Source organism: Babylonia areolata, chromosome 27 (assembly GCF_041734735.1).
Source record: "Babylonia areolata isolate BAREFJ2019XMU chromosome 27, ASM4173473v1, whole genome shotgun sequence".
Classification (NCBI taxonomy): Eukaryota; Metazoa; Mollusca; class Gastropoda; order Neogastropoda; family Buccinidae; genus Babylonia; species Babylonia areolata.
The window spans coordinates 11,149,641-11,174,706 of record NC_134902.1 but is presented as its reverse complement, the minus strand read 5'-3'; the positions used below and the strand labels follow the sequence as shown (position 1 = coordinate 11,174,706).

At 42.7% G+C, this 25,066-nt stretch overlaps 1 protein-coding gene across 2 annotated transcripts in view; it reads left to right on the top strand.

Annotated features, from left to right (window-relative positions):
* The window catches only part of LOC143300986 (general transcription factor IIH subunit 1-like), a 65,299-nt gene extending 41,090 nt beyond the window's left edge, over positions 1-24,209 (top strand). For both annotated transcript variants that reach the window (XM_076614955.1, XM_076614956.1), the window contains exons 7-14: positions 3,017-3,166; positions 3,952-4,031; positions 5,604-5,882; positions 12,086-12,292; positions 13,377-13,467; positions 16,395-16,510; positions 20,240-20,332; positions 22,848-24,209. In XM_076614955.1, coding sequence (XP_076471070.1) covers positions 3,017-3,166; positions 3,952-4,031; positions 5,604-5,882; positions 12,086-12,292; positions 13,377-13,467; positions 16,395-16,510; positions 20,240-20,332; positions 22,848-22,934 — 1,103 coding nt within the window. In that variant the 3' untranslated portion in view covers positions 22,935-24,209. The remainder of the gene's footprint in view (positions 1-3,016; positions 3,167-3,951; positions 4,032-5,603; positions 5,883-12,085; positions 12,293-13,376; positions 13,468-16,394; positions 16,511-20,239; positions 20,333-22,847) is intronic.
* Positions 24,210-25,066: the final 857 nt, after the last annotated feature.

The following is a 25,066-nucleotide window of genomic DNA, read 5'->3' as shown; positions in this document are numbered from 1 at the left end:
TTCAAATACAAATGCTTTTGCCTTTCATTAAAAAAAAAGAAAAAATTGAACATTCCCTGTTGCCATTGACTTTGCTCTCTTGTCAGGCATGAGATTTCTCCGACTACAGTCAGATTTCCGACTGAAAATTGGCTTCAGAGGCCATTTTTGAGATTCATGTAAATCCGTTAAGAAAATTGGAGGGGGGGGGGGGAGTTTTTTTTCCGACCCATGAAGGTTGCACGAATGTTGTCCGACCGATCGACAAGACAGACCCACAGCGTTTGCTAAAATACCCCATATTTGGATAAGCAAACCAGTTGAGAATAAGTGTTCCGTTGCTCCTCTGTCATCATTCAGCTTATCTGTATTCGGTCGGGATTACAAAACTCGCTCGCGGGCTTCACGACTTGCAAAGACACGTGATTTCGTCGATCGTTGTCAGTCATTGACAAAACGAGAAAACTCACAAAGGATTAGAGGATTTTTGCAGCAGAGATCGATAAAGGAGGAACTGGGTCTGGCAAGATGAGATCGTGAAAACAGAAGTGAAGAATAAAAAAAAAAAAATTTTACCAGTAGGCGACGCCATTCACAAAATTGACACCGTGGACAATGCCAAGTGCAATTGGTGTCAGATTGTATGGGTGCATCTCTTCAGTCTAGGCACGGAAATCTGTTTTCACATTTGCATTAAAAACAGAGTGTCCATTTTCTAGAAGAAAAAAGAAAGAAAGAAAAAGCCGATGGATGGGCCCTTCTATATCGTTTACCGCAGATCTGTCAAGAATGAAAACGGAATGCTCTTTCGAAAGCATCATTTGTTGACCCCTTCAGAGGCGAGCCAGTGACTTGTCAGAGCACCAAAATCGAAGTCCGAAAGTTTCCTGACGCACTGTGAAAAGCACGCACGTGCACACATGCACACACATGCTGTCGATCACACGCACGCACGCACGCACATGGACATGTGAGCACGCGCCAATAACACACACACACACAAACTTGAGCGCATGCACAGATACACGAGTGCGCGATCTCCGTCCCTGTCAAGCGACAAGGGCTGTGGGTACATATGCTTGACCCTCTGTTCATTCAGCAAAAGCTGCCAAGGTTTGCCACTGTATGCACAAGTAACATTGTTGCGATTGAAACAGAAACTTTGTAGCAACTTATTGATGGTCAGTGCCTTTTCTGACACAGCCGACCCTTCTGTACAGACAGTTCATGGCAAGAGTCAGTGTATTTAGATTTGAGACATAGCCGGCCAGATTACCAGAGTTACGTACGCATGCACAGACACAGAGCCGAATTGAATGCGTGTGCGCGCGCGTGCACACACACACACTCTTTGAAAAAAACCACATGAATGCATTCACATATACACATACTTTTTTTATTTTATCTCTCTCCTTCACACTTGCACATGTGCACACATAATACTATGAGCGCTCACACAATCACACTTAATAATCACGCTTAATAATACACACATGCGCGCGGACACTTAAACACACTCACACTCTCTCTTTCAAGCACACACACACACGGAGATTGAAAACACACACACACACACACACACACACACAGAATTGTATTTAAAGCAATGCACATGTATGCACACATACAAACTTGAACTTTTTCCTCCCACCTTCCCCCCCCCCCCCCCCCCCCCCCACAAGATAGATCAATTCTGTTTTTTGTATGTTAATCTGTGATTTTTAAACTTTCAGAAAGTACATAAATGTCAAAAATGAAAAATTCTGACTTTAACCGGGTTTTCGTGCGCTGAGTCACATATATGAAAACTAAAAGCTAAATGTGTTGCCCTACCATAGTTATATACACAGAGTCATGAATTGAAATTTAAAAAGTCTGAAATTCTACACATTTTCAGCCTGTCATTCACACACAGTTTCTCGGCAACTGCATTAGAAATTTTGTAAGCAAACCTTTTCTTTTCTTCTTTTTTTTCAAGAGAAATAGAAATCTCTCTCTCTCTCACACACACACACACACACATACACACATCTTTTACATATTTTTTACATGCCCTGCTTGCCAGTGCCACACCCACTCACCTCGTGCTCACTTACAGACAGCATCAAAGAGGTTAACAGTGACCTGTTTGGCACACAGTGCAGGAAAGGGGGGTGAGTACAGCTCAGATATTTTGCCTGCAGGCGATAGCTGATCCACTTCTTTTTTCAAAACCAGGCTTTTCAAGTGTTCTGCTCCCTTCATCAGACCCTCCCTTCCTCCCTGCCCTGACCTGAGGGAAGGTTATCATTGAGGTCAACTCTGGGTTAGCCACAGAGCTTTCTTAGCCTCCTGTCCGCTCTCCCTTCCCTTTTATTGCAACATCTAGCTCTACAGCTACCTCCAACCCCACCCTCTCTGCCAATCATCACTCTCACTTTCATTCATATCGAGCGGACCATCTGAGAAGATTTTGTAACTACAAGCACTAACTGCATTGTCTTCAATGACTTGTAAAGCCTTGCAACATCTTGGGTGATAAAATCACAAAGAGTGTTTGCAACAGCTGCTTGTTTCAAACTACTAGAGGCAGATTGACTTTCGTTGTTCACCATCTTGAAATTTTCTGAGAGGGGTACTGTCAGTTATATCCAGTAATTACCATACAGGGCATGACTGGCTGTTGCTTCTCACGGATAATGAAAGTAAATATCAAGCTTTCTGACTGGTGCCTATCGGGACATATCAACTTTGAAATGCAACTGAAAAATCCTGAAATAACACAAAAGTCTGTACATCATGAGACAAATAGCGAGGAATTTTTGCTGACATATATGTACATCATGGGGCACAGGAGAGGTTAATTGCTGTATACCTGGTGCTGGGAATAGAAAAGATATTACTATTATTAGTGAATGGAGTTGGAGTCAAAACAATGTCTGACAACAGATTAAGAAGGCGCAGTCTGTCAGCAAAAGAAGCAACAGCAGGTAGTCTTTAAAAGTCATCAGTTGATCAGAAGCGTCAGTGGTGAGAGATGACTGACTGACTGTTGCAGTGAAGAAGAAACACGCAGAGTGTGTTCCACACAGTCTGTCAGAGAGTGAGTTCTGGACTCGGTTTTTCCAGTCCCACTATTTCCATAGAGACCGCATCGCCATTAACAGCAAGGACATCTTCTCCGAGTGTGCGAAGAAGGATGAGGAAGGTATGGCTGGTGTCTCTACCTTCTATCGTGTTTTTTTTGTTTGTTTTTTTATTCCATTCTTCTTTCTTTCTCCACATTGTATTGCCTCTTTATTTTGTATTTCACTTCTAAAATGAAAAAAAATATCTGATGGTTAGATCAGTCAAACATTGTTCAATGTAGTGTTGTTTGTTTTTTGATCATTCAGAGCTGATCATATTTATGGGTATTGTCATTTGTTGGATGGGTTGCTTTTCTTTAAAGGCCAGAAACTATTGTACCCTTGCCAAGGGTCTATCCTGTACACTTGTGTATCAAAGGCCAACTGACTTGTGTAATATTTCAGTTTTTATTGTGAAAAAAGTGAAGTGATGGCCTTGTAGTAATGCAGCCACCTAAAAATTGAGCGAATCTGGGTTACAGAATTGAATCCTTCACCTGACAGAATTTTCTTACCTCCACTAGACCATGAGTATTGGTCTGGATGCTAGTCATTCGAATGAGACAATAAATTGCAGTCCTGTTTGTAGCATGGTAACAGAATCCACTGCAATGAAAGGGTCATCCTTGGCAAAATTCTGAAAAAAACCCCCACTCTGATAGCAAAAGAAGTGCACTTTCACGAAATAAGAAAAGAACTGTGGCAACACACTGTCCCTTGGGAGTGCAGCCTGAATTTCACACAGAGAAATCTGTTGTGACAATAAGTAATACAACAGAATAATACAACAAGATTGTTTAGGTAGGGTTCCAGGGTGAAGCTGAAGTATACATGTGGTGAAGTAAGGTGAATGCATGTTGACCAGAAATCCGTCAGGAGATTCACCAGAAAGTGAGCAACCCCCTGGTGGACCTGACAGAAATCAAGGACGCTGCTGCAGAAGAGGTAAGTGTGGTGTGCTTTGCACATATGTTTGTCATCAGTACTTCCTTCTTGGGTCCGAGTCACTGCTGAGGGCAGCACAGTATTTTTTCAACTCTAATCTGTAGAGGCCAATCTGTAGAGGACATGTGAAGCACATTGTGCTCAAAGCCCTGCCTTTTCTTTGTGTTGGCAAGACAGTTAATCAGTTTTTATAATCTTGCGCTTTAAAACTGTAACACTGTCTTCTGTTAGATGTTCTTTTATCTGTGCACAGCTTGTGAGGCAAGCAGCAAGGTTAACTTGGAGAGTACGATGAGCCACAATCATGGCTTTCCCTGTGAAGTGCGATGGGCCATGATCTTGGATCTGTTTACATAAGGTCCAAAATCATCATCGGCTGTACTCAGCAGCCTTCGTAAAACTGCCTCGTTCTGGTGTTACTGCCTCCCTGCTTGTGTTTGCACAAACTTTTACAAGTCCAGATCTCCGTATTTATTGTAAATGAGTCACGTTGTCACTAGTGATGATTCATTTGCTGACAGGGATTCTGGTGAAAACGGCTTTGTTATTTTGACACTTGGGCATGCTGGCTTGCTTGTTGTTCATTCAGTTTTTTGCCTCCAGCTACAAAAACTGAGGGGTGGGCGATAGGGTTGGGGAGGGGTGGTAAACTCTTGACCAAATGAAGCTAGAAAACTGGGAATTATTTTGACTTAAAGCATTTTTGCTGCTTTTGAAAGCAACATGAGCTAAAAGAAAACATTTATTTCTGTTTTTGCCTGTGATTGCATAAAGTATTGTAGATGTGTGTGCGCATGGCGTTGTTGGGCGTGTCTCAAAGAAAGAACACAATGGTTATAATTTCATTGTTTCAGTTATATTCATATCATGATTCTGCAGCCAGAACATTTTTTTGTACAGTTTAATGCCAATTTTGAGATTTTGACTCTGTAAAAGATGTGAAAATACCTATAGATATTGCGGTTGACGTTCTGGAAAATAAGTGTTCAAAATTTGTTGATTATATCCTGTGGAATATCTCCAACTACATACAAGGTACAGCTGTTTTTTTACTTTTATCTGATTCTTCAATCACTCTGCTTTCCAAAAATGTATAGGTGGTAATTTATTCTTACTGATAAGTGGCTTACAAATGCACCAGATCAGAGCACAGGTAGCGGATGCAAACAATCCCTTTGTATTAAGCATGATTTCTTATGCATGTTTTATTATATCCAGCACTTTGAGGGTTAAGAAACATACAGCAGAAGCAACTTAGTGCCCACAATAAATTAAAACTAATAATAGAAAATGAAATAGGTTAGGCATTGGACTTCTGATGAAGTGTTCACCAGTGATCAGAGTTGGAGGTCACATTTCGGAATAGTTTAGTGTCCTTGGGAAAGGCGCTGTTCTGCAGTTTTCTTCCCCCAGATGTGAATGGTTACCTGATTTCAGTGGGGAAAGTTAAGGTAGCAGAAGGAGAGGATTGGGACCCAGCAGTCCATGCCGAGCCCTAGACACAGTAGATATGAATTCCCTGCTCCTAAGGTGGTAAAGGTATGTTGTGATGTAGCATGGTGACTGTGGCAGGAGTTCCGGGGCATCATGGAAGACACTCGTGCCAGCACCAGCGTCTCCAACCAGTCCCTGATCCGACGCTTCAACCACCACTCCACCATGGTGCTGCGCGCCTGCCAGGGGGAGCCACCAGCCTCCGCCTCCTCCAGCTCTGGTGAGAATGGTGCCAGTGGCCGAGTGAACGGCCAGGATGGGAAGGCAAAGACGGCAGACAGGACTGATGTGGACAACGGCCATGCCAAGAGAAAATGCAGTGGTGGGAAAAGTGAAGACGAGTCCGCTCAGAAAAAGGTCAGGACAAGAGACAGTGTCAGGGGCTAGAGGTTATGTGCTGCCTGGTGTTTTGTCACAGGATGTGGTGACTGGTGTTTTGTCACAGGATGTGGTGGTGACTGGTCTTTTGTGTTTTGTCACAGGATGTTGTTCCTGGTGTTTTGTGTTTTGTAACAGGATGTGGTACCTGGTGTTTTGTCACAGGATGTGGTGCCTGGTGTTTTGTCACAGGATGTGGTGCCTGGTGTTTTGTCACAGGATGTGGTACATGGTGTTTTGTTACAGGTTGTGGTACCTGGTGTTTGTCACAGGATGTGGTGACTGGTGTTTTGTCACAGGATGTGGTGACTGGTGTTTTGTCACAGGTTGTGGTGACTTCACAGGTTGTGGTGACTGGTGTTTTGTCACAAGTTGTGGTGACTGGTGTTTTGTATTTTGTCACAGGATGTGGTGGTGACTGGTGTTTTGTGTGTTGTCACAGGATGTGGTACCTGGTGTTTTGTCACAGGATGTGGTGACTGGTGTTTTGTCACAGGATGTGGTGACTGGTGTTTTGTGTGTTGTCACAGGATGTGGTACCTGGTGTTTTGTCACAGGATGTGGTGACTGGTGTTTTGTTACAGGTTGTGGTGCCTGGTGTTTTGTCACAGGATGTGGTGCCTGGTGTTTTGTCACAGGATGTGGTGCCTGGTGTTTTGTCACAGGTTGTGGTGACTGATGTTTTGTGTTTTGTCACAGGATATGGTGACTAGTGTATTGTGTTTTGTCACAGGATGTGGGTACTGGTGTTTTGTGTGTTGTCATAGGATGTGGTACCTGGTGTTTTGTCACAGGATGTGGTGCCTGGTGTTTTGTTACAGGTTGTGGTGCCTGGTGTTTGTCACAGAATGTGGTGACTGGTGTTTTGTTGTCTGGTGTTTTGTCACAGGATGTGGTGACTGATGTTTTGTGTTTTGTCACAGGATGTGGTGACTGGTGTTTTGTCACAGGATGTGGTGACTGGTGTTTTGTCACAGGATGTGGTGACTGATGTTTTGTGTTTTGTCTCAGGATGTGGTGACTGATGTTTTGTCACAGGATGGGGTGACTGGTGTTTTGTGTTTTGTCTCAGGATATGGTGACTGGTGTTTTGTCAAAGGATGTGGTACCTGGTGTTTTGTTACAGGATGTGGTGACTGGTGTTTTGTTACAGGTTGTGGTGACTGGTGTTTTGTCACAGGATGTGGTGCCTGGTGTTTTGTTACAGGTTGTGGTGCCTGGTGTTTTGTCACAGGATGTGGTGCCTGGTGTTTTGTTACAGGATGTGGTGCCTGGTGTTTTGTCACAGAATGTGGTACCTGGTGCTTTGTTGTCTTGTGTTTTGTCACAGGTTGTGGTGACTGATGTTTTGTGTTTTGTCACAGGATATGGTGACTAGTGTTTTGTGTTTTGTCACAGGATGTGGTGACTGGTGTTTTGTGTGTTGTCATAGGATGTGGTACCTGGTGTTTTGTTATAGGATGTGGTGACTGGTGTTTTGTCACAGGATGTGGTACCTGGTGTTTTCTTACAGGTTGTGGTGCCTGGTGTTTTGTCACAGGATGTGGTGACTGGAGTTTTGTTGACTGGTGTTTTGTCTCAGGATGTGGTGACTGGTGTTTTGTCACAGGATGTGGTGACTGGTGTTTTGTTGACTAGTGTTTTGTCACAGGATGTGGTAACTGGTGTTTTGTCACGGGATGTGGTGCCTGGTGTTTAGTTGACTGGCGTTTTCTCACAGGATGTGGTGACTGGTGTTTTGTTGACCAGTGTTTTGTCACAGGATGTGGTGCCTGGTGTTTTGTCACAGGATGTGGTGACTGGTGCCTGGTGTTTTGTCACAGGATGTGGTGACTGGTGTTTTGTCACAGGTTGTGGTGACTGGTGTTTTGTCACAGGTTGTTGTTCCTGGTGTTTTGTGTTTTGTCACAGGGTGTGGTGACTGGTGATTTGTCACAGGGTGTGGTGACTGGTGATTTGTCACAGGGTGTGGTGACTGGTGTTTTTGTAACAGGTTGTTGTTCCTGGTGTTTTGTGTTTTGTCACAGGGTGTGGTGACTGGTGATTTGTCACAGGGTGTGGTGACTGGTGATTTGTCACAGGGTGTGGTGCCTGGTGTTTAGTTGACTGGTGTTTTCTCACAGGATGTGGTGACTGGTGTTTTGTCACAGGATGTGACTGGTGTTTTGTTGACCAGTGTTTTGTCACAGGATGTGGTGCCTGGTGTTTTGTGTTTTGTCACAGGGTGTGGTGACTGGTGTTTTGTCACAGGGTGTGGTGACTGGTGATTTGTCACAGGGTGTGGTGACTGGTGTTTTTGTAACAGGTTGTGGTGACTGGTGTTTTGTCACAGGGTGTGGTGACTGGTGTTTTGTTACAGGTTGTGGTGACTGGTGTTTTGTCACAGGGTGTGGTGACTGGTGTTTTGTCGCAGGGTGTGGTGACTGGTGATTTGTCACAGGGTGTGGTGACTGGTGTTTTGTCACAGGGTGTGGTGACTGGTGATTTGTCACAGGGTGTGGTGACTGGGGTTTTGTCACAGGGTGTGGTGACTAGTGTTTTGTCACAGGGTGAGGTAACAGAATATGTATCAGCAGAAGATGGGAGCAGGGAATGGGGTTATCACAGTATTGGTCACCATAGCATTTTGCATTCTTTTTGTGAATCAGAATCATATTTATTTGTCATGGAAACCATAAATATAGATTTACGGACTCAACGCCAAATGGTTACACCCACCGAACTGAGTATAAGATGTGCGAGTTAAAACTTGATGTATACTTTGAAAGACTGGTATATGAATTACGCCAGTCAGTGTTGTAGGGGAGGGTTGTGTTTACACATATGTGACCCTCCACCACGGAATGAGTCACTTTGCACCAGAGGTCGATTTTTAGTTATTGATATATCATAAATCTGCAATAAATGAGCTTTACAGCAAAAAGAAAGACAAAAAAAGTTTCTAAATCGGATGATTCTGTGAAAAGTTATTGTGATTTGAAGTTCTAAAGTCGCGAAAGTAACGAACTGAGAAATCAAGGTCAAAAAGTTTTGGAACATGTTCATAGCAACCACATACTTCTAAGCAAGATGTGTTCATGAAATTTGGCACACATATACTTAGTGGCAATATCCACAATTGCTCAAAGTTTGAAAGAAAAATATTGAGTGCACTTGATTTTATTCAAATAAGAATTTTCTTCTTTTTTTTATTTTGTTGTTGAAAGAATTGCGACTGAAGTGAAAGTATACATACTTTTTAATCAGCTCAACATGACTAGAAACCTACCAGTTTTAAGATTAGTTTTGTTGTGGTGTTGTTTGTGGTCCAATTGCTATGAAACTTTTGCCTTGTACAGTATGCGTACTAAAATTTATGCCAGATTAAAGGGGGCAAAAACGGTAAATCATGATGCTGAATTGTGTAATTGTTATGATTCAATGTGCTCACTGACTTACTGTGCTTGTAGTATTACCATAATCCATGCAACAAGCACAACAAAATTAAAAAAAAAAAAGATCCATACAACAAAACTGCTCACACAAAAGGTACAAATTCATGTTTATTCAATAATTAATGCTAATAATAATAGATTGAATATCAAACAGTAATTTCAGTTTACATCTAGATCACAGCTTTCATTCTTTACACAGGACTTTACAAAATGCTTTACTTCTAGTTCGATCTATTTTATCAGAAAAAAAAGAATGCACATATATATTTATTTATTTATTTCATAATATAATCAGATAAAGCAGTTTACTGATAATAAAAGTATGAATTAGTAATTTTTAATGCTGTATTACTATGAGTATCAGTGTGCATGTGCATGGCATGCTGCAATGCATTAAGTTACTTTATGCATAGTGTCATGTCAAGCACCTGCAAACTGATATCATTTATGTAAATGTCTGTGCAAAACTTTACAATTCCATACAGTACATCTGTACAAAGTTTGTAAAAAGAAAATAAGTTTGCAGACTTCATGGTAAATTTATACTTTAAATCATAGTACATTAACAGTTGACCACAAAATCACTCACTCATAGATAGGAGTTCACCAGCAGATAATTCTTTAGTTGACAGTGTAGTTAATGTGGCGGTGTTGCCTTTCCTTCTGATGACATGACTTGCCAGTAGTGATCTCAGAATTATTCCTTGGTGTACAGGCAGGCATATAAAGTACCATCATATCTTTCAGGGCTGAAACAAAAGTTGAACTATTAGTAATACTGATAGTATTTACTGTTGACACAACTACATTTATTCACCTAAAACACACACACACACACACACAGAAATACAGAAACACACACACACACACACACACACACACACACACACACACCAAAACAAAAACAAAAAAACACCAAAAAAACACACACACACACACACACACACACACACACACACACACACACAAACCAACCTGACAAACATATACATAAAATATCCATTGAAGCAAATTCTTTGAAACTGAAAACTATTCATAATGACATGCCCTTGTACCCATGCTCAGTTACATGTAATGGATAAAATGTGAAGGGACCATATGTGTGTGTGTGTGTGTGTGTGACATATTGTGTGTGTGACACATTGTGTGTGTGACACACATTGTTAGTGTGTGTGTGTGTGTGTGTGAGTGACATGTAAACACATTGTGTCACACATTGTACTGGTGTGTGTGTGTGTGTGATTTTCTTTTAATTTACACTCTGTTAATTTCCTCAGATTCACTTTATTATTTTGATCATTTTTATTCCACATGTCAAACTGTGAATTTCTGTACCAATGTACAGACAATAAATCAGTCTTGAGTCAATCATTGCTAAATACAAATTATCAGTAATTGATTATTGGTTATACCATCATTACAGTTCAATATTTGTCAGTGTGAGTAAAATAAGAATGCTTACCCTCAGACACTTCAGCTATATCCAGTCCCCCAGTCACTTTGCTTGCATTTCTTTGTGTGAACTGTGTGAAACACCGTTCTCTCACTTCAGTGCAGCAAGTCAGTTTCACTCGTTTCCATGTCAGTCACACCACTGATGGCACCTGGCGCATGTGATTTCGGCAATTACAGGCGAAAGCTTCCAACCTTTCTGTATCTAGTGCAAATGTTGATTCGTCATCTACATCAAAATTGATCTTATTGTTGCTGAAAGCTGAACGACAATCCTGCGTCGTCTGCTTTCGAAATCAGCATCGTCTTCGTATTCACTGAGATCGATTTCATGACCATCAGCCTAGTTGGAATGGTCAGTTCCATCAATGAAGTACTGGATTAGAAACTCACAAATGTCGTCTTCTTCACTTAATGGCAAAATGTTTGCAACGTAAGTGTATCTTGTCAGGAAATTTCCAAGTCTGTGGAAATCTGTGCTTCTGTTCACTGCAAACATGTTTATTAAAGCTAGCGTGCTGAATGGCTGGTTTCGTCACATGGTCTCTCTCGGCCAATAACAGATGGGGTTTTCCTTCATAGTGACGCATTGTTTACATAGTGTGTCCTTATTTTGAAAGCAACTATTGGCTCGTAGTTTAAAACTTAGCCAATGAGAAGAACATAGATTAAAAGATACAGACTTGACCTTTAAAACGATGTATGATTCGACCGGTCGATTCCAAGAGATTAGGGAGGACAAGCTTGTCAAAGTTGATCGATTTTGCGAAGTCATAGGCGATCAGAATGATAGGTTAGGTATTTTAAGCACACTTTTAAGGCAAAAGAAGACACAATTATGCCTAGATACTTCAATATGAGATAAAAGAAAGCCTAAAGTTTACTATGAAGTCAAAATCTGAAAATCGACAACCTGACCCCCACCCGCCTAAAATCGCCACTAGCGGCAAAGGTGGTCAGGGACATAGCGACTCATTTCGTGATGGAGGGTCACATATGATGGCGTCAAAAATGTTGAAACTCTAAGGCATGTTTCTTCTGAGATTGTAAATGATGTAGCATTTATTATTGCAGACAATGAAAAAACTTGTATTCGAAGACAGTAACTGTGATGTGTGTGTGTGTGTGTGTGCTTGAAAATTTATGTATTCAAAGACAGTAACTGTAATGTGTGTGTGTGTGCTTGAAAATTTATGTATTCAAAAACAGTAACTGTAATGTGTGTGTGTGTGTGCATGAAAATTTATATATTTGAAGACAGTAACTGTAATGTGTGTGTGTGTGTGTGTGAGATAGGCCAGACTTCATGCGGTGATGGAGATTGAAGACCTGAGCAGTGAGAAACAGGCGTCAGGAGTGAGTCTTCGTCTGGAGAAAATGGAGCGCTACCTGCAGGGTCCCACGCCGGCTGCTGCCTCTCGCTACACCAGCAGTGAAGATGTGCTGACCGCCTACCACAACGTGTCCATGCACATGCTGGGTTGGGGGGCTCACTCCTCTGTGGTCAGTAGGCTGTGCTGTGTGTGCTGTGTCCATGTTTAGTGTTTTTGTTGTGTTGAGGGGTGTGTTTTGGTGTGCTGCTGTGTATGTGTGTTTATTGTTGTGTGTGTTCTGGTGTTATTTTGTGTGTGTTGTGTAACAGTTATGCATGTGTTATTGCGTGTGTTGTTCCATGTATGTGTGTTTATTGTTGTGTTGTTTGTGTGTGTATTGATCATTGTGTTGTTTGTGTTGTGTTACAGATATGTGTGATGTGGTGTGTTTTTGTGTATGTTTGTTGTGATATATATGTTTGTTTATTGCTGTGTGTTTTGTTGTGGATGTGTGTGTTGTGTGTTTATTGTTGTGTGTTTTATGTATTGTTATTGATGCATATTTGTTGTTGTTTTGTTTAAGGATGTGTGTGTGTGTCAAAGTTAAGTGTGTGTCACACTGACCCTCTTAACGCTTGATAAACCATTTTGAGAACTTGGTTATTTGATACAACAAAGAATCATCCTGGAAAATGGAGGCAGGGTAAAAATGGTCATGAATGTAAAAAACCACTTGAACATACAAGTGAACAGGGGAGTTGCAGCCCATGAATAAAAATAATTTTTTAAAAGATTAAAAAAAAAAAAACAGCAAAGAATGTCAGCAACAACAACCAGACACACACTGTATCTGGAACACAAATTATTGATGATTAAGAGCCCCTGGTACCCATTCCATGGCAGAAGATCAGTTTTTGTTCTTGTTAAGTTTGTATCTGAGGCACCATGGCACGAATCAGTTAGGTATTGGACTTCCTATCCAGTGTTGACCAGTGATGAGGGTTAGAAGCCCTGTTTTTGCATGTTGTGTCGTGTCCTTGTGAAAGGCTTTTTATTCTGATTTTCATCACTCCACCCAGGTGTTGGTTGAGGAAGGCTTAAACAGGGAAAGGAGAGGATCAGCATTCCTGTGCCCAGCCCTAGACACAGCGGATATCAGTTCATTGCTCTGATGGCTGCAGAAGGCTATGGGACCTTTAACCTTTTAACTTCAGTTTCAGTTGTTGTTGTTGAGTGTTTGTTCAGTTCATTTAAATTGTTCCTGTTGTGCTCAGGCGGTCAGTGGTCCCCAAGCGCTGAGTGTTCTTGGGGAGCTGTCACCAGGTGGCGCCTTGATGCAAGGAACGACCCAGCAACAGCTGCATGGTGAGTTTTGTTTTTGTGCTGGTCCTGTCATGTTGGTTCCATCATTATGATAGTGTGTAGTACGTGTTTGCCACAAACTCCACCTATAACCGGATTTAACTTAATATGCTGGATTTTTTCTTGCACTGTTTCCTCTGCAGCCAGATTATTTTCTGTGACTAGCTTTGAGCATGAAAGTACCTGCATACAAACACCTGTTACTTCTATTTGAACAACAGCATTGATGTTAAATTTTGTTTGTGGTTAGGATTAACATTGAAGAACATATAGAAATTGTTTACATGCTTTATAGTTTATGAATGGTAAAGATGAAATAGATAAAACAAAATGATATAGAAACAATAAACTGTGTCATTGTTTACTTGTGAGTTTGGCTTTTCAATCAATGGATCTTAAAATGATCTTTTGGTGTCATATACTGTACCATGTCAAACTGATGCAAACTAGGCCTATGGTTTGCTCTGTTTGGCCAAATTTCGCGCGGCTAACAGTGAAAAGACGCCCCTCTTAGTCTGGCCCGCTCTTAGCCAATCAAACGCCTCTAACAGCTATAAGCGCTGAATCATTCCGTGGCCATGAATGAAAATGCCCCATGAGAACCACGGCGGAGACGCGGGGACGGACGGGCGGGCATTCGAGTTTGACATGGTAAGTATATGTAAACACCAAACATGGAGTATAATACAAACTCCTCCTTTTGGTGTCATATACTGTACCATGTCAAACTGATGCAGAATTTAAAGCAAATGGAGGAGGGCAACGCCTACTGGTTCGTATGGGGAGCCCTTGAAACTGAGACGGCAGTGTTAGCCGCGACAAAGGAAATCCCCTTGGAACCGTCAGCCCTGGTCATACGGAAATCCCTGAGGTAGAAGTTGATGAAGGGATTCTCAGACCACCAGAAGGCTGCCTCCAAGACATGCTCCAGTGGCATCGAGTGCTGGAAAGCAGCCGAAGTAGCTATGGCCCGCACTTCGTGTGTTCTGGGATTAAGACAACTGAGATCCTTGTGTGCATGAGAGTAGGCTCTACGAATGACTTGGGAAACCCAGCGGGAAATGGTGCCTGCAGCGATATCTTTCTTGTAATTCTCATTGAGGGAGATGAGAAGGCGCCTCTGAGAAGAACGCCTATGGCGAGACCTATTGCAATAGTATTTGAGGCACCGAACGGGGCAGAGATGCCTATCTTCATCATCTTGTGCCAGAATATCCGACAAAGGTCTGACCCTCAGAGAGGGGGAAGGGACCTCGGGGTCTTGGTTCTTAGCCAGAAACTCTGGAAGGAAACGAAGAGTGATGGAACCATCTCTGTGGAATGCTAGATCTTGTGGCATACCACGAAGACCATGAATCTCACTTCTATGACCCCCCCTGTCCGGCATATTTTGTTATTTATTTGCTTCTGTGACAAGTAGATCAACTTTCTCCATGGTAAAAGAGAAAATAATAATCTGCATCCAATAAACGTTCATGGATTATCGCAGCACCCACAATTTCCAAAAACGCAATGGGCTGGTCATGAAAATATCCACTCAGCACGCAGTTTTGTCACCATTATCGAACTGTCCAAGACCCCCACATTCACATCACCATAATTATCCATTTATTGAAGATATTCTGGTCAAAAAAAGATTCAAATTGTATTTGTATTTGTATTTCTTTTTATCACAACAGATTTCTCTGTGTGAAATTCGGGCTGCTCTCCCCAAGGAGATATACTACAGCGCCACCATTTTTGTGTATTTTTTCCTGCGTGCAGTTTTATTTGCTTTTCCTATCGAAGTGGATTTTTCTACAGAATTTTACCAGGAACAACCCTTTTGTTGCCGTGGGTTCTTTTACGTGCGCTAAGTGCATGCTGCACACGGGACCTCGGTTTATTGTCTCATCCGAATGACTAGTGTCCAGACCACCACTCAGTGTCTAATAGAAGGGGAGAAAATATCGGCGGCTGAGCCGTGATTCGAACCAGCACGCTCAGATTCTCTCGCTTCCTACGCAGACACGTTATCTCTAGGCCATCATACCGCGTAAATTCATCGTCAGAATCAATCATTTAGAAGAATTCTAAAATCTCCTCAAACTGTGAATGTGCCATCTTGACAAACATAAAAAATTCACTCAGAAAACTCTGTAACACTAGAAAAAAAACTCCAGCAAAGTCAACCAGATGAAAAGCAAATGGCTGAAGCCTCGTTCTGAAACTGGATGCATGACTAATTGGGGGTCAAGGCTGTCGAAAATTGTATAATACAGGGGTGAAATTTGACACACTAAGCTGGTGGCCAGCTGTTGCCGCAGGCTGCTGGAGATGGTACTGTGTGGCAACTCCTATCGCTGTTGGCGTGCTAAAGGCATGCACACACTTGAAGACCTGTTGAGGAGGAGAAAAGAGGGGAGTTATAAGGGGGAGGAAACAGACAAACAGATGACAATGCTTTGTCACATCCACAGGCAGTGTTGAACAGTTCAGTTTTTAAATTTGTTTCAAAAGAGGGTGGAGTTGTGTGACGGAGATGAAGGCTTTATGTCCTGAGTATGTAGCTGTGCATTCTCTTATTCAGTGTATGCACACAAGACAACACTGATTACATAGGTTGGGGAACCAGACTGTGTGAGCCTCTCTCCTTGCAGTGTAAACTGTCACTCCATCCCTCTAACAACAAAGTATTGCAATCCCTCAGCATTCTCACCATTGGTGTAAAGGTTGAGGGGAAACAGAAACTATCATCTGTGTGAGAGCAAGGCCATGCAGCTGTTTGGAACCAAGTGTCTGCTGTTATTTTGTTGAAAGTATACTCACTGCAGGACAACACAACACCAGCAGTGAAATCAGCAAATGGCTTTGTTGTGTGCGACAGTGTTAGCCTAGTTTGATGTTGGCTGTGGTAGTGGCTGGACTGACATGTGAAACAAACTGGTCAGGTATCGTGGCGGGGGACGTACAGGCTGAACTGAAGAACAGCTACAACGCCCTCTGTGAACTTCTGCGCCATTTCTGGAGCTGCTTTCCAGCCACCACCAAGTTTCTGGAGGACAAGGTGGGTACTTGACCTGGGACTGGGTCTCTTTGGGGCTGCTGTCTTGGTGTAGGGTTAGTCAGGCATGGGAGTCTGGAAGAATCTTGGAAAATATGAGAAGCATTTGCATGGCTGGAAATGTTTGGAAAAATATGTTTGACCTTCAGGGTCTGTAAAAAGCTTGCCATTTGGATAAAACTCTTGACCAAAAAAGGGCTTGATGCATTTAAAAAACAGTTAAAAAAAAAAAAATATATATATATATAGGGGTGAAAATTGAACATTGATACAGGGATATTTATCACTGATCTCTTTCATTGGCTGCATTTAAAAAACAATCTAATAATATATATATATATATATATATGGGTGAAAATTGAGCATTGACACAGGGATATTCACTGATCTGTTTCATTGGCTGTGTTGCAGAGGAGTTTTTGATTCAGTTTAGCTTTGTGCTTGTTGTTGAACATTTTCAGTCTGTTCTGAATAACATCTGTGGGAACTCGGAAACTGTGAGAATGTTTGTATCAATTTGTGTATTTTATTTTTCCATTCTTTCTCTTCTGAAATGATATTTTATGAAGCACTGAAATGTGGTGAGTTTGGATTGTTCCTGTCTATATTTTTCTTCGTGTAGTTTTGTGCCTCTATGTAAGTTAGAAATAAAATAAAGAGATTAGAAAGATTAAAGCTGTGAAATCCAGATTTTGTCACATGCTGTATTACATAAGGTCCCATTCCAGCGAATGTCTGTAGAATGACTATTCATGTTGCATGTGGTTTTATTTTTTGTGTGTGGATATATTCTTACTTTTTGGGGGGATAAAGTGACAGGTGTTTATATGTGAAGGAAGGGGTTCCCTGTGTTAAAGAATGGTAAAAGGGGTATGTTTTGTCTGAAGGAATGGTTTGCATGTTTCCTGTCATTGAATCATGTCAGTGGTTTATGTGAAGGAATGGTGTGTGTATGCTAACACTTCGTACCCTGAGTACTGATTTATTGATAACACTCAGATGTTTATCTTGGACTTAGCAGGAATATTTCCATACTGCAGTGGACACATTCAGTTCCATTTTCTCATCAGTCATATTTTAACTTGGTGCTTTTTTTTTTTTTTTTTTTTTTTAGCTGGTTGGCTTTAGCGTCAACAGTGTTCACCAGTGTTTTCAAGGTGATTGAGCGTGTTTTTGATGACTGAATATGGCTTGGACTGTGTTCTCAGCTGTTGTTGGGCTGGTTCACAGAAATTGCAGTGCAGTTCTGAAAATAGGTTCAGAATGTTAAATGAATGACTAGGCAGACCAGTCACCATCAGTACTCCTGCTCTTATGGAGTACAGGGCTCAACATTAACGGTTGCCCGACTGCCCGGGGCAAGTAGGTCATCGTGTCGGGCAAGTATTGCCCTGACCGAACTTGCCTGACTGGGCAAGTTATATTTTCCAAGACTAGCATGTTTTGTTTTCAAAAATATCCATCATGCTCCCGACACCAATCGTCTGACACTCTTCCTCTAGCAGACGATGTTTTGAGTCTAACCGTGACAAGTGGTCACCAGAAAAAGAGAGCTATCATACAGCTCTGAAAGGTGATTTGCCATTGGTTGCTATTTTTGGAGAGCCAATGGTAATTCTTATTGCGTAGTTCATCTTCCACCCATCACATCACAACAACAAAAAATCACATCACAATGTACTCTAATGTTGTTCCATTTTAAACAAACAAACAAAACAAAAAAAACAACAACAGAGTTTGTTTACCAGTACCATTTTTTGGGGGGTAATTTGTACATCATTTTGACTTACATGAAAATAGATTTCAGTACAACTTGTGATGAAAGAAAAAAATATTTTGGCCAAAGTGAGGAGTTCTGACGCTGTTGGCGTGGCGATGGGTTCTTTGGAGGAAAGTGAAAAGTTCACTGCCGGCACCTGCCCGTCAGTGTTACATGACTGCCAACCAGGCCTGTCTGTAGCCAGTCCAAGAGGGCAACCTACATGGATGGCTGTGCCCATCTTCCTCCCCCCCACCCACTCTTCCTCCACCTACACCTCACCCCTCCACTGGCAGAGTTGTCAAAATCACTGCCGTGCTATCCCTTCACCACCCTCCCATCCATTTCTTTGACTGTGATCTGCCTGCCTTTCTGTCTCATTCAGTCTCTCTCTCTCTCTGTCTCTCTTTCTCTCTGTCTCTCTTTCTCCCTGTCTCTCTGTCTCTCTTTCTCTCTGTCTCTCTTTCTCCCTCGCATCTCAGTGTAAAGGTCAAGTTGGTAAATCAAAAAGGAAACGGCCATTCTGTAGAATCATAACTTAAACCAAGTCAACACAGACATGACCTCCACAATCCCCCCCCCCCCACCCCCTCCTCCCCATCTCATTCCTTCACCCGCCTACCCCCAAACTTCTCTTTGACCCCTCCTCCAGACACCACCTCCCATATCGCAGACTTAATTGTCCTTACCCCCCAACCCCATCACCCCCCTCCCCCCTTTTTTTACATGGTCAGACTGGGAATAGTAGAAAGGATGGAGGCAGGGTAGAGGTGAAAAGTCCAGTTTTGCTGAGGGGATCCACACATATCAGAGGACATTGTGGAAAGCTCCATTGCTAAGCAACCTCTATGTAGAAGAACAGCTGTACCACCTTCCCTCTCTGGAACTGTGACCTTTCACCATCCCCTTTCACTCACTCACACACTCTCTCTCTCTCTCTGATGCCAGGTGAGAAAAACTGAAACCCATCCTGGTGTGGCCATCCTGGCAAGTGAATTTTCAACAGAGTTGCCCTACTAGGCAAGTGAGAAACAGTAACTGTTGACCCCATCTAACAGAATCACTTGGATCTGTCAAATCCTGACATTGATTGTCTCACAGTACAAATACTGGCTTTTCTTTTTAACACTGCATGTTGCTGTTTGCAGTGGAGGTTAAAAAAGAAATAATTTCTGTGGCTGACAGTCAACTGCAAAAACATGCCTAAGGCAGTTTTTATCAAGTGAGACTGAGATAAAGCTTGTTCTGGCTGTTCAAAACAACAGTTATCTTTGGTGAAACCCAGCAAAACAAACATCAGTTAAAGAAAAGGGTTTGACTACTTTGTGTGGGTGTGTGTGTATGTGTGTGTGTATGTGTGTGTGTGTGCGCCGTGGGAGTACAGTGTTATGTGAATGGCTGGGGTGACCAGTCACCTTCGTGGGTTTTACTGCAGTGCAGCTGCACTGATAGGGTACAGTGTGTTATGTGAATGGCTGGGGTGACCAATTACCACCATGGGTTTTACTGCAGTGCAGCTGCACTGATGAGGTACAGAGTGTTATGTGAATGGCTGGGGTGACCAATTACCACCATGGGTTTTACTGCAGTGCAGCTGCACCGATAGGGTACAGAGTGTTATGTGAATGGCTGGGGTGACCAATTACCACCATGGGTTTTACTGCACTGCAGCTGCACTGATAGGGTACAGAGTGTTATGTGAATGGCTAGGGTGACCAATTACCACCATGGGTTTTACTGCAGTGCAGCTGCACTGATAGGGTACAGAGTGTTTTGTGAATGGCTAGGGTGACCAATTACCACCATGGGTTTTACTGCAGTGCAGCTGCACTGATGAGGTACAGAGTGTTATGTGAATGGCTGGGGTGACCAGTCACCTTCATGGATTTTTGTGGAATGGAAAGTTTAAGTTATGTGTGAAAGAATAGTGTGTGATGTGAAGAAGGGATGACGGTTGTTCCCTGTGATTTCAGGTGGTGAAGATGCGAGGGACCCTGGAGAGGTTTCAGATGTCCAAACTGAACCCCCTGAAAGAGCGGCTCAGCCAGTACCACTACGCCATAGATGTGAGTCTTCACAGGACCTTTGTAGAATGGTTGAGATGCTTATCTGCCAGTACAGAGTCTGCGATCGTCTGCATTCAGATCATGGTCTCACCTTTTCTCCCAAGTTTGACCCGAAATCAAAATGGGTATCTGAGCATTTGGTTGATGATAAACCAGGGCCCTATTTACAGCACACACTCAGCACACTGAAAAAGAATCCATGGCAATATAAGTGTTATCCTCTGGCAAAATTCTGTAGGTACACAAATATATATGCATGCACTCAAGACCTGACTAAGCATGTTAGGTTATGCTGCTAATCAGATGTCTGCCTAGCAGCTGTGGTGCAGTGTATATGAATTTGTCCAAATGCAGTTATGCTTCCTTGAGAAACTGCAACCTGTCTCTGACTGCTCTTTACAGCCAGTGGCCCACAACACCAGTCCTTTTTCATGCCCAAGATTGCACTGGCGAAAATTGTCATGACATACTGTTCCTTGGAAAATACATATTTAGAAAAAAGAAAGGAGTTCCTCAAAACTGCTATATTTAAATGTGTATCAGATGATGTAGTGTGGGTGTGGCTGGAGAAAAGTATGAAGGGAGTGATCAGTGTGTTGTTGCTGTGTGTACATGGACTGAAGTTGGACACTGTGCAAGGAATGATCAGACAAGCCCCCTGACTGCTGAACCCTGGTGAAGTGAAAGTAGTGTGGTATCAGTCTGAAGTGTAACAACTGCTGCTTTTGTACCTGAGTGGTGACATTGGTTTTCCTGCACAGTAGTAATGCAGTCCCATGAGAAAAGTCCAAATACAGAGGTCCTGACCTGTCACCTCAATCTTGTCTCAGGCAGCAGCACTTCACTTATGAGCATTTTCAGCATCAATCAAGGATTAAAGTGGTGAAGATGGATTTTTACAGTGACTGCCCAGTACTAGCAGTGTACAGTTAGGTCAGGACATTTCCAAGTCTCCTCCACATCCATCTCTTTCCCTTCTGTCTTGCAGCAGTCTTGTGAAATCAGGTTTTCTATATTTGTGGGCTGCACCTCCCACATTCACCTGTATCAGTGAGTGTGCTTTTATATGACTGTTTTTACCCAGCTGTTAACACTTAACCCTCCGTTTTCAGTGATCTGTGCAACACATATTCACATGTTAGTGATGAATCCCTTCAAGAATGGCAAGAAAAGTGCTGTTTTAACTCACTCTGGACGAAAGGCCCCGATCAGGGCTTTACTGTTCATAACTGTTTCAGATGAAGGATGCCAATGGGGGCCTTAGATGGTTTAGAAATTTTTGGAGTGGCACCTAATTTCCATAATGACGTTATAAGTTAAGAATATCTTAACTGACATTTCCACTCTCCACTGTGACCAATAAATGAGCTCGTGAGCAGGCGAGCTATTTTTGTGGTGACTAGTTCATGTGAACAGTGCGTGTCAACAATGGCATCTGACCCAGTTCTGTCTCAGTCACAAGGCAGACAACAGAATTAGATGAAGGGGCCCTATCGTGGCTATATTATGTTCTGAATTCAGTCTGTTTCAAACTGTTCGTGCTTTCCTGGATGCATTTACAAGTCAATAGTGTGTGCAAATTTCAAACAAAAAATATGGATACTTTCATTCTCTTACTGCATGATAGCATAGAAGGGAGGATGTTTTATATTTTGTCCCCAACTAACTCATTATGTTACTGATGAGTTTGGAAGTTTTCAGCTAATAAATTCTAACATTTAGTTTTTTGGTGATTTTATTTCTTACCCATACAAATGGGTCGCCTGTGGGGAAAGTCAGGGGAACCAACTGGGCAGTACAAAGTGAGTTTAGTGTTGGTTTTCATGAAACTGGAAGGTATTCTGAAGGGGGTGGAAAAAGTCAAAACAGTGTGTTAGCAGCTCTGATCTAGATCATTTTCAGAGGTGATCAGTCTGCTTATTTTGTTCTGTTTGTTGAAATGACAGTGCGTGTGGGGGATAGGGGTAGAAGTGCTGTTGACATATCAGTGTGTGTGTGTGTAGGGTCCCCGACTGGTATAGAAGTACTGTGCACACAGTGTGTCAGCTGTAGATGACAGTGTGTTGTTGACATGTCAGTGTGTGTGTGCGTAGGGTTTCCTACTGGTATAGAAGTACTGTGCACACAGTGTGTCAGCTGTAGATGACATTGTGTTGTTGACATGTCAGTGTGTGTGTGTAGGGTCCCCGACTGGTATAGAAGTACTGTGCACACAGTGTGTCAGCTGTAGATGACATTGTGTTGTTGACATGTCAGTGTGTGTGTGTAGGATTCCCTACTGGTATAGAAGTACTGTGCACACAGTGTGTCAGCTGTAGATGACATTGTGTTGTTGACATGTCAGTGTGTGTGTGTAGGATTCCCTACTGGTATAGAAGTACTGTGCACACAGTGTTTCACCTGTAGATGACTGTGTTGTTGACATGTCAGTGTGTGTGTGTGTAGGATTCCCTACTGGTATAGAAGTACTGTGCACACAGTGTGTCAGCTGTTGCTTTCTTTGCTGTGCCAACAGCTGACAGGCCACATGGAGGAAATGCTCAACTCTGCCTTCACCAAGTTCGACATGTGGCAGACCCGCAGAATGTCACGCAAGACGTGAGGCACTGGGGCGTATGTGTGTGTTCTCCATGGCTGACCCGCCTTCAGCATCCCCAGGAAAGGTGTGGGTTGTGCAGCGGCTTGTGACCCATGGGTCGTCTTGTGACCCCTGGGTCATGGTGTGGTGCTCACTGTGCTGTGTAGTTCTGTGCAGTCTTGGTCATGCGGCACTGGGCACCATCTGCTGAGTGACTTCACCTCCTGGGCTGCAGCTGCTCCCACAAATAATGCATGACATTCTGGAACTGTACAAAGAATGTGGTGTGGAAAACTGATGCATGAAGCAAGAGTTGGAATTTGGTGTGATAAACGTTGATATGTAATGCAGACCTCCACATAAGAGATGATGCAGCGTGGGTGTGGCTGGAGAAAAGTATGAAGGGAGTGATCAGTGTGTTGTTGCTGTGTATACGTGGACTGAAGTTCGACACTGTGCAAGGAACGATTGGACAAGCTCAGGATCTGGTGACAGCGGGCAGTGTGTTAACACAGACAAGACAACAGTTTGGGGGCTAAGGGCCATTGATGATATGCTGCCATATGTAGGGCTTGTCCTGTCATGGAAGCCCAGAAAAGTGAGAGAACCATTTCCAGGGCAGGAAAACTGTTGGAAAAATATGTTTGCTCCTTCAGAGTCTGGAAAAGTCTCTGAACTTTGATGAAACCCGTGACCAGTACCATTCAATAAAGCTTCATGCATTAAAAAAACAACAAAAAAACAACCACACAACCAAAAAGAATAACAGCAAAGAAACAAACAAAAAGTGGTGAAAATTGGAACATCAGTACAGGGATATCTGTCAGTCTCATCAGTGATGTAGCAGATACATTTTGTATTTAGAATATGTTGTGTTTGGTGTAGAAAATTTGCAATCTGGTGTTGAAAAAGTTTGAAATATTGTTCGGTAATGTGTGTGGGAACCCTCAGAGTGTGAAAGTTTAGAGTTGTTTGAGGGTGTGGGAACCCTCAGTGTGTGAAAGCTTAGAGTTGTTTGAGGGTGTGAGAACTCTGAGTGTGTGAAAGTTTAGAGTTGTTTGAGGGTGTGGGAACCCTCAGTGTGTGAAAGCTTAGAGTTGTTTGAGGGTGTGAGAACTCTGAGTGTGTGAAAGTTTAGAGTTGTTTGAGGGTGTGGGAACCCTCAGTGTGTGAAAGTTTAGAGTTGTTTGAGGGTGTGGGAACCCTCAGTGTGTGAAAGTTTAGAGTTGTTTGAGGGTGTGGGAACCCTCAGTGTGTGAAAGTTTAGAGTTGTTTGAGGGTGTGGGAACCCTCAGTGTGTGAAAGTTGTGAAAGTTTAGAGTTGTTTGAGGGTGTGGGAACCCTCAGCGTGTGAAAGGTTAGAGTTGTTTTAGGGTGTGGGAACCCTCAGTGTGTGAAAGCTTAGAGTTGTTTGAGGGTGTGGGAACCCTCAGTGTGTGAAAGTTTAGAGTTGTTTGAAAGTGTGGGAACCCTCAGTGTGTGAAAGTTTAGAGTTGTTTGAGGGTGTGGGAACCCTCAGTGTGTGAAAGTTTAGAGTTGTTTGAGGGTGTGGGAACCCTCAGTGTGTGAAAGTTTAGAGTTGTTTGAGGGTGTGGGAACCCTCAGTGTGTGAAAGCTTAGAGTTGTTTGAGGGTGTGGGAACCCTCAGTGTGTGAAAGCTTAGAGTTGTTTGAGGGTAAAGCTGAGCAGGGATTGAGGAGAGAACTGTCCACATGGCCCCAGCCCCTGTCAGTGCGGTGTGCAGACATGCTGTGGACAGCTGTGTGCAGGGACCACACTTCCCACGCCCACAGTCTGTCACTCACCACACACCTGGGGCATGCACATGACAGGGGCAGACAGTGGGATCTGGCACATGCAGCATACCCAGCAGAAACTAGTTCTGGAAATCAGATGAGTGAGGAATGGGATGCGCTCATTGTTTTCTCTTCCCCAGTGACTGGATGATTTTAGTTCCTTGTGTATTTCTTCATACATAGACACAGGACTTGTAGACTGAATTTCTTCATGCATAGACACAGGACATATGGTCTGAATTTCTTCATACATAGACACAGGACATATGGTCTGAATTTCTTCATACACTGACACAGGACATATGGACTGGATTTCTTCACACACTGACACAGGACATGAGACTTAATTTCTTCATAGAC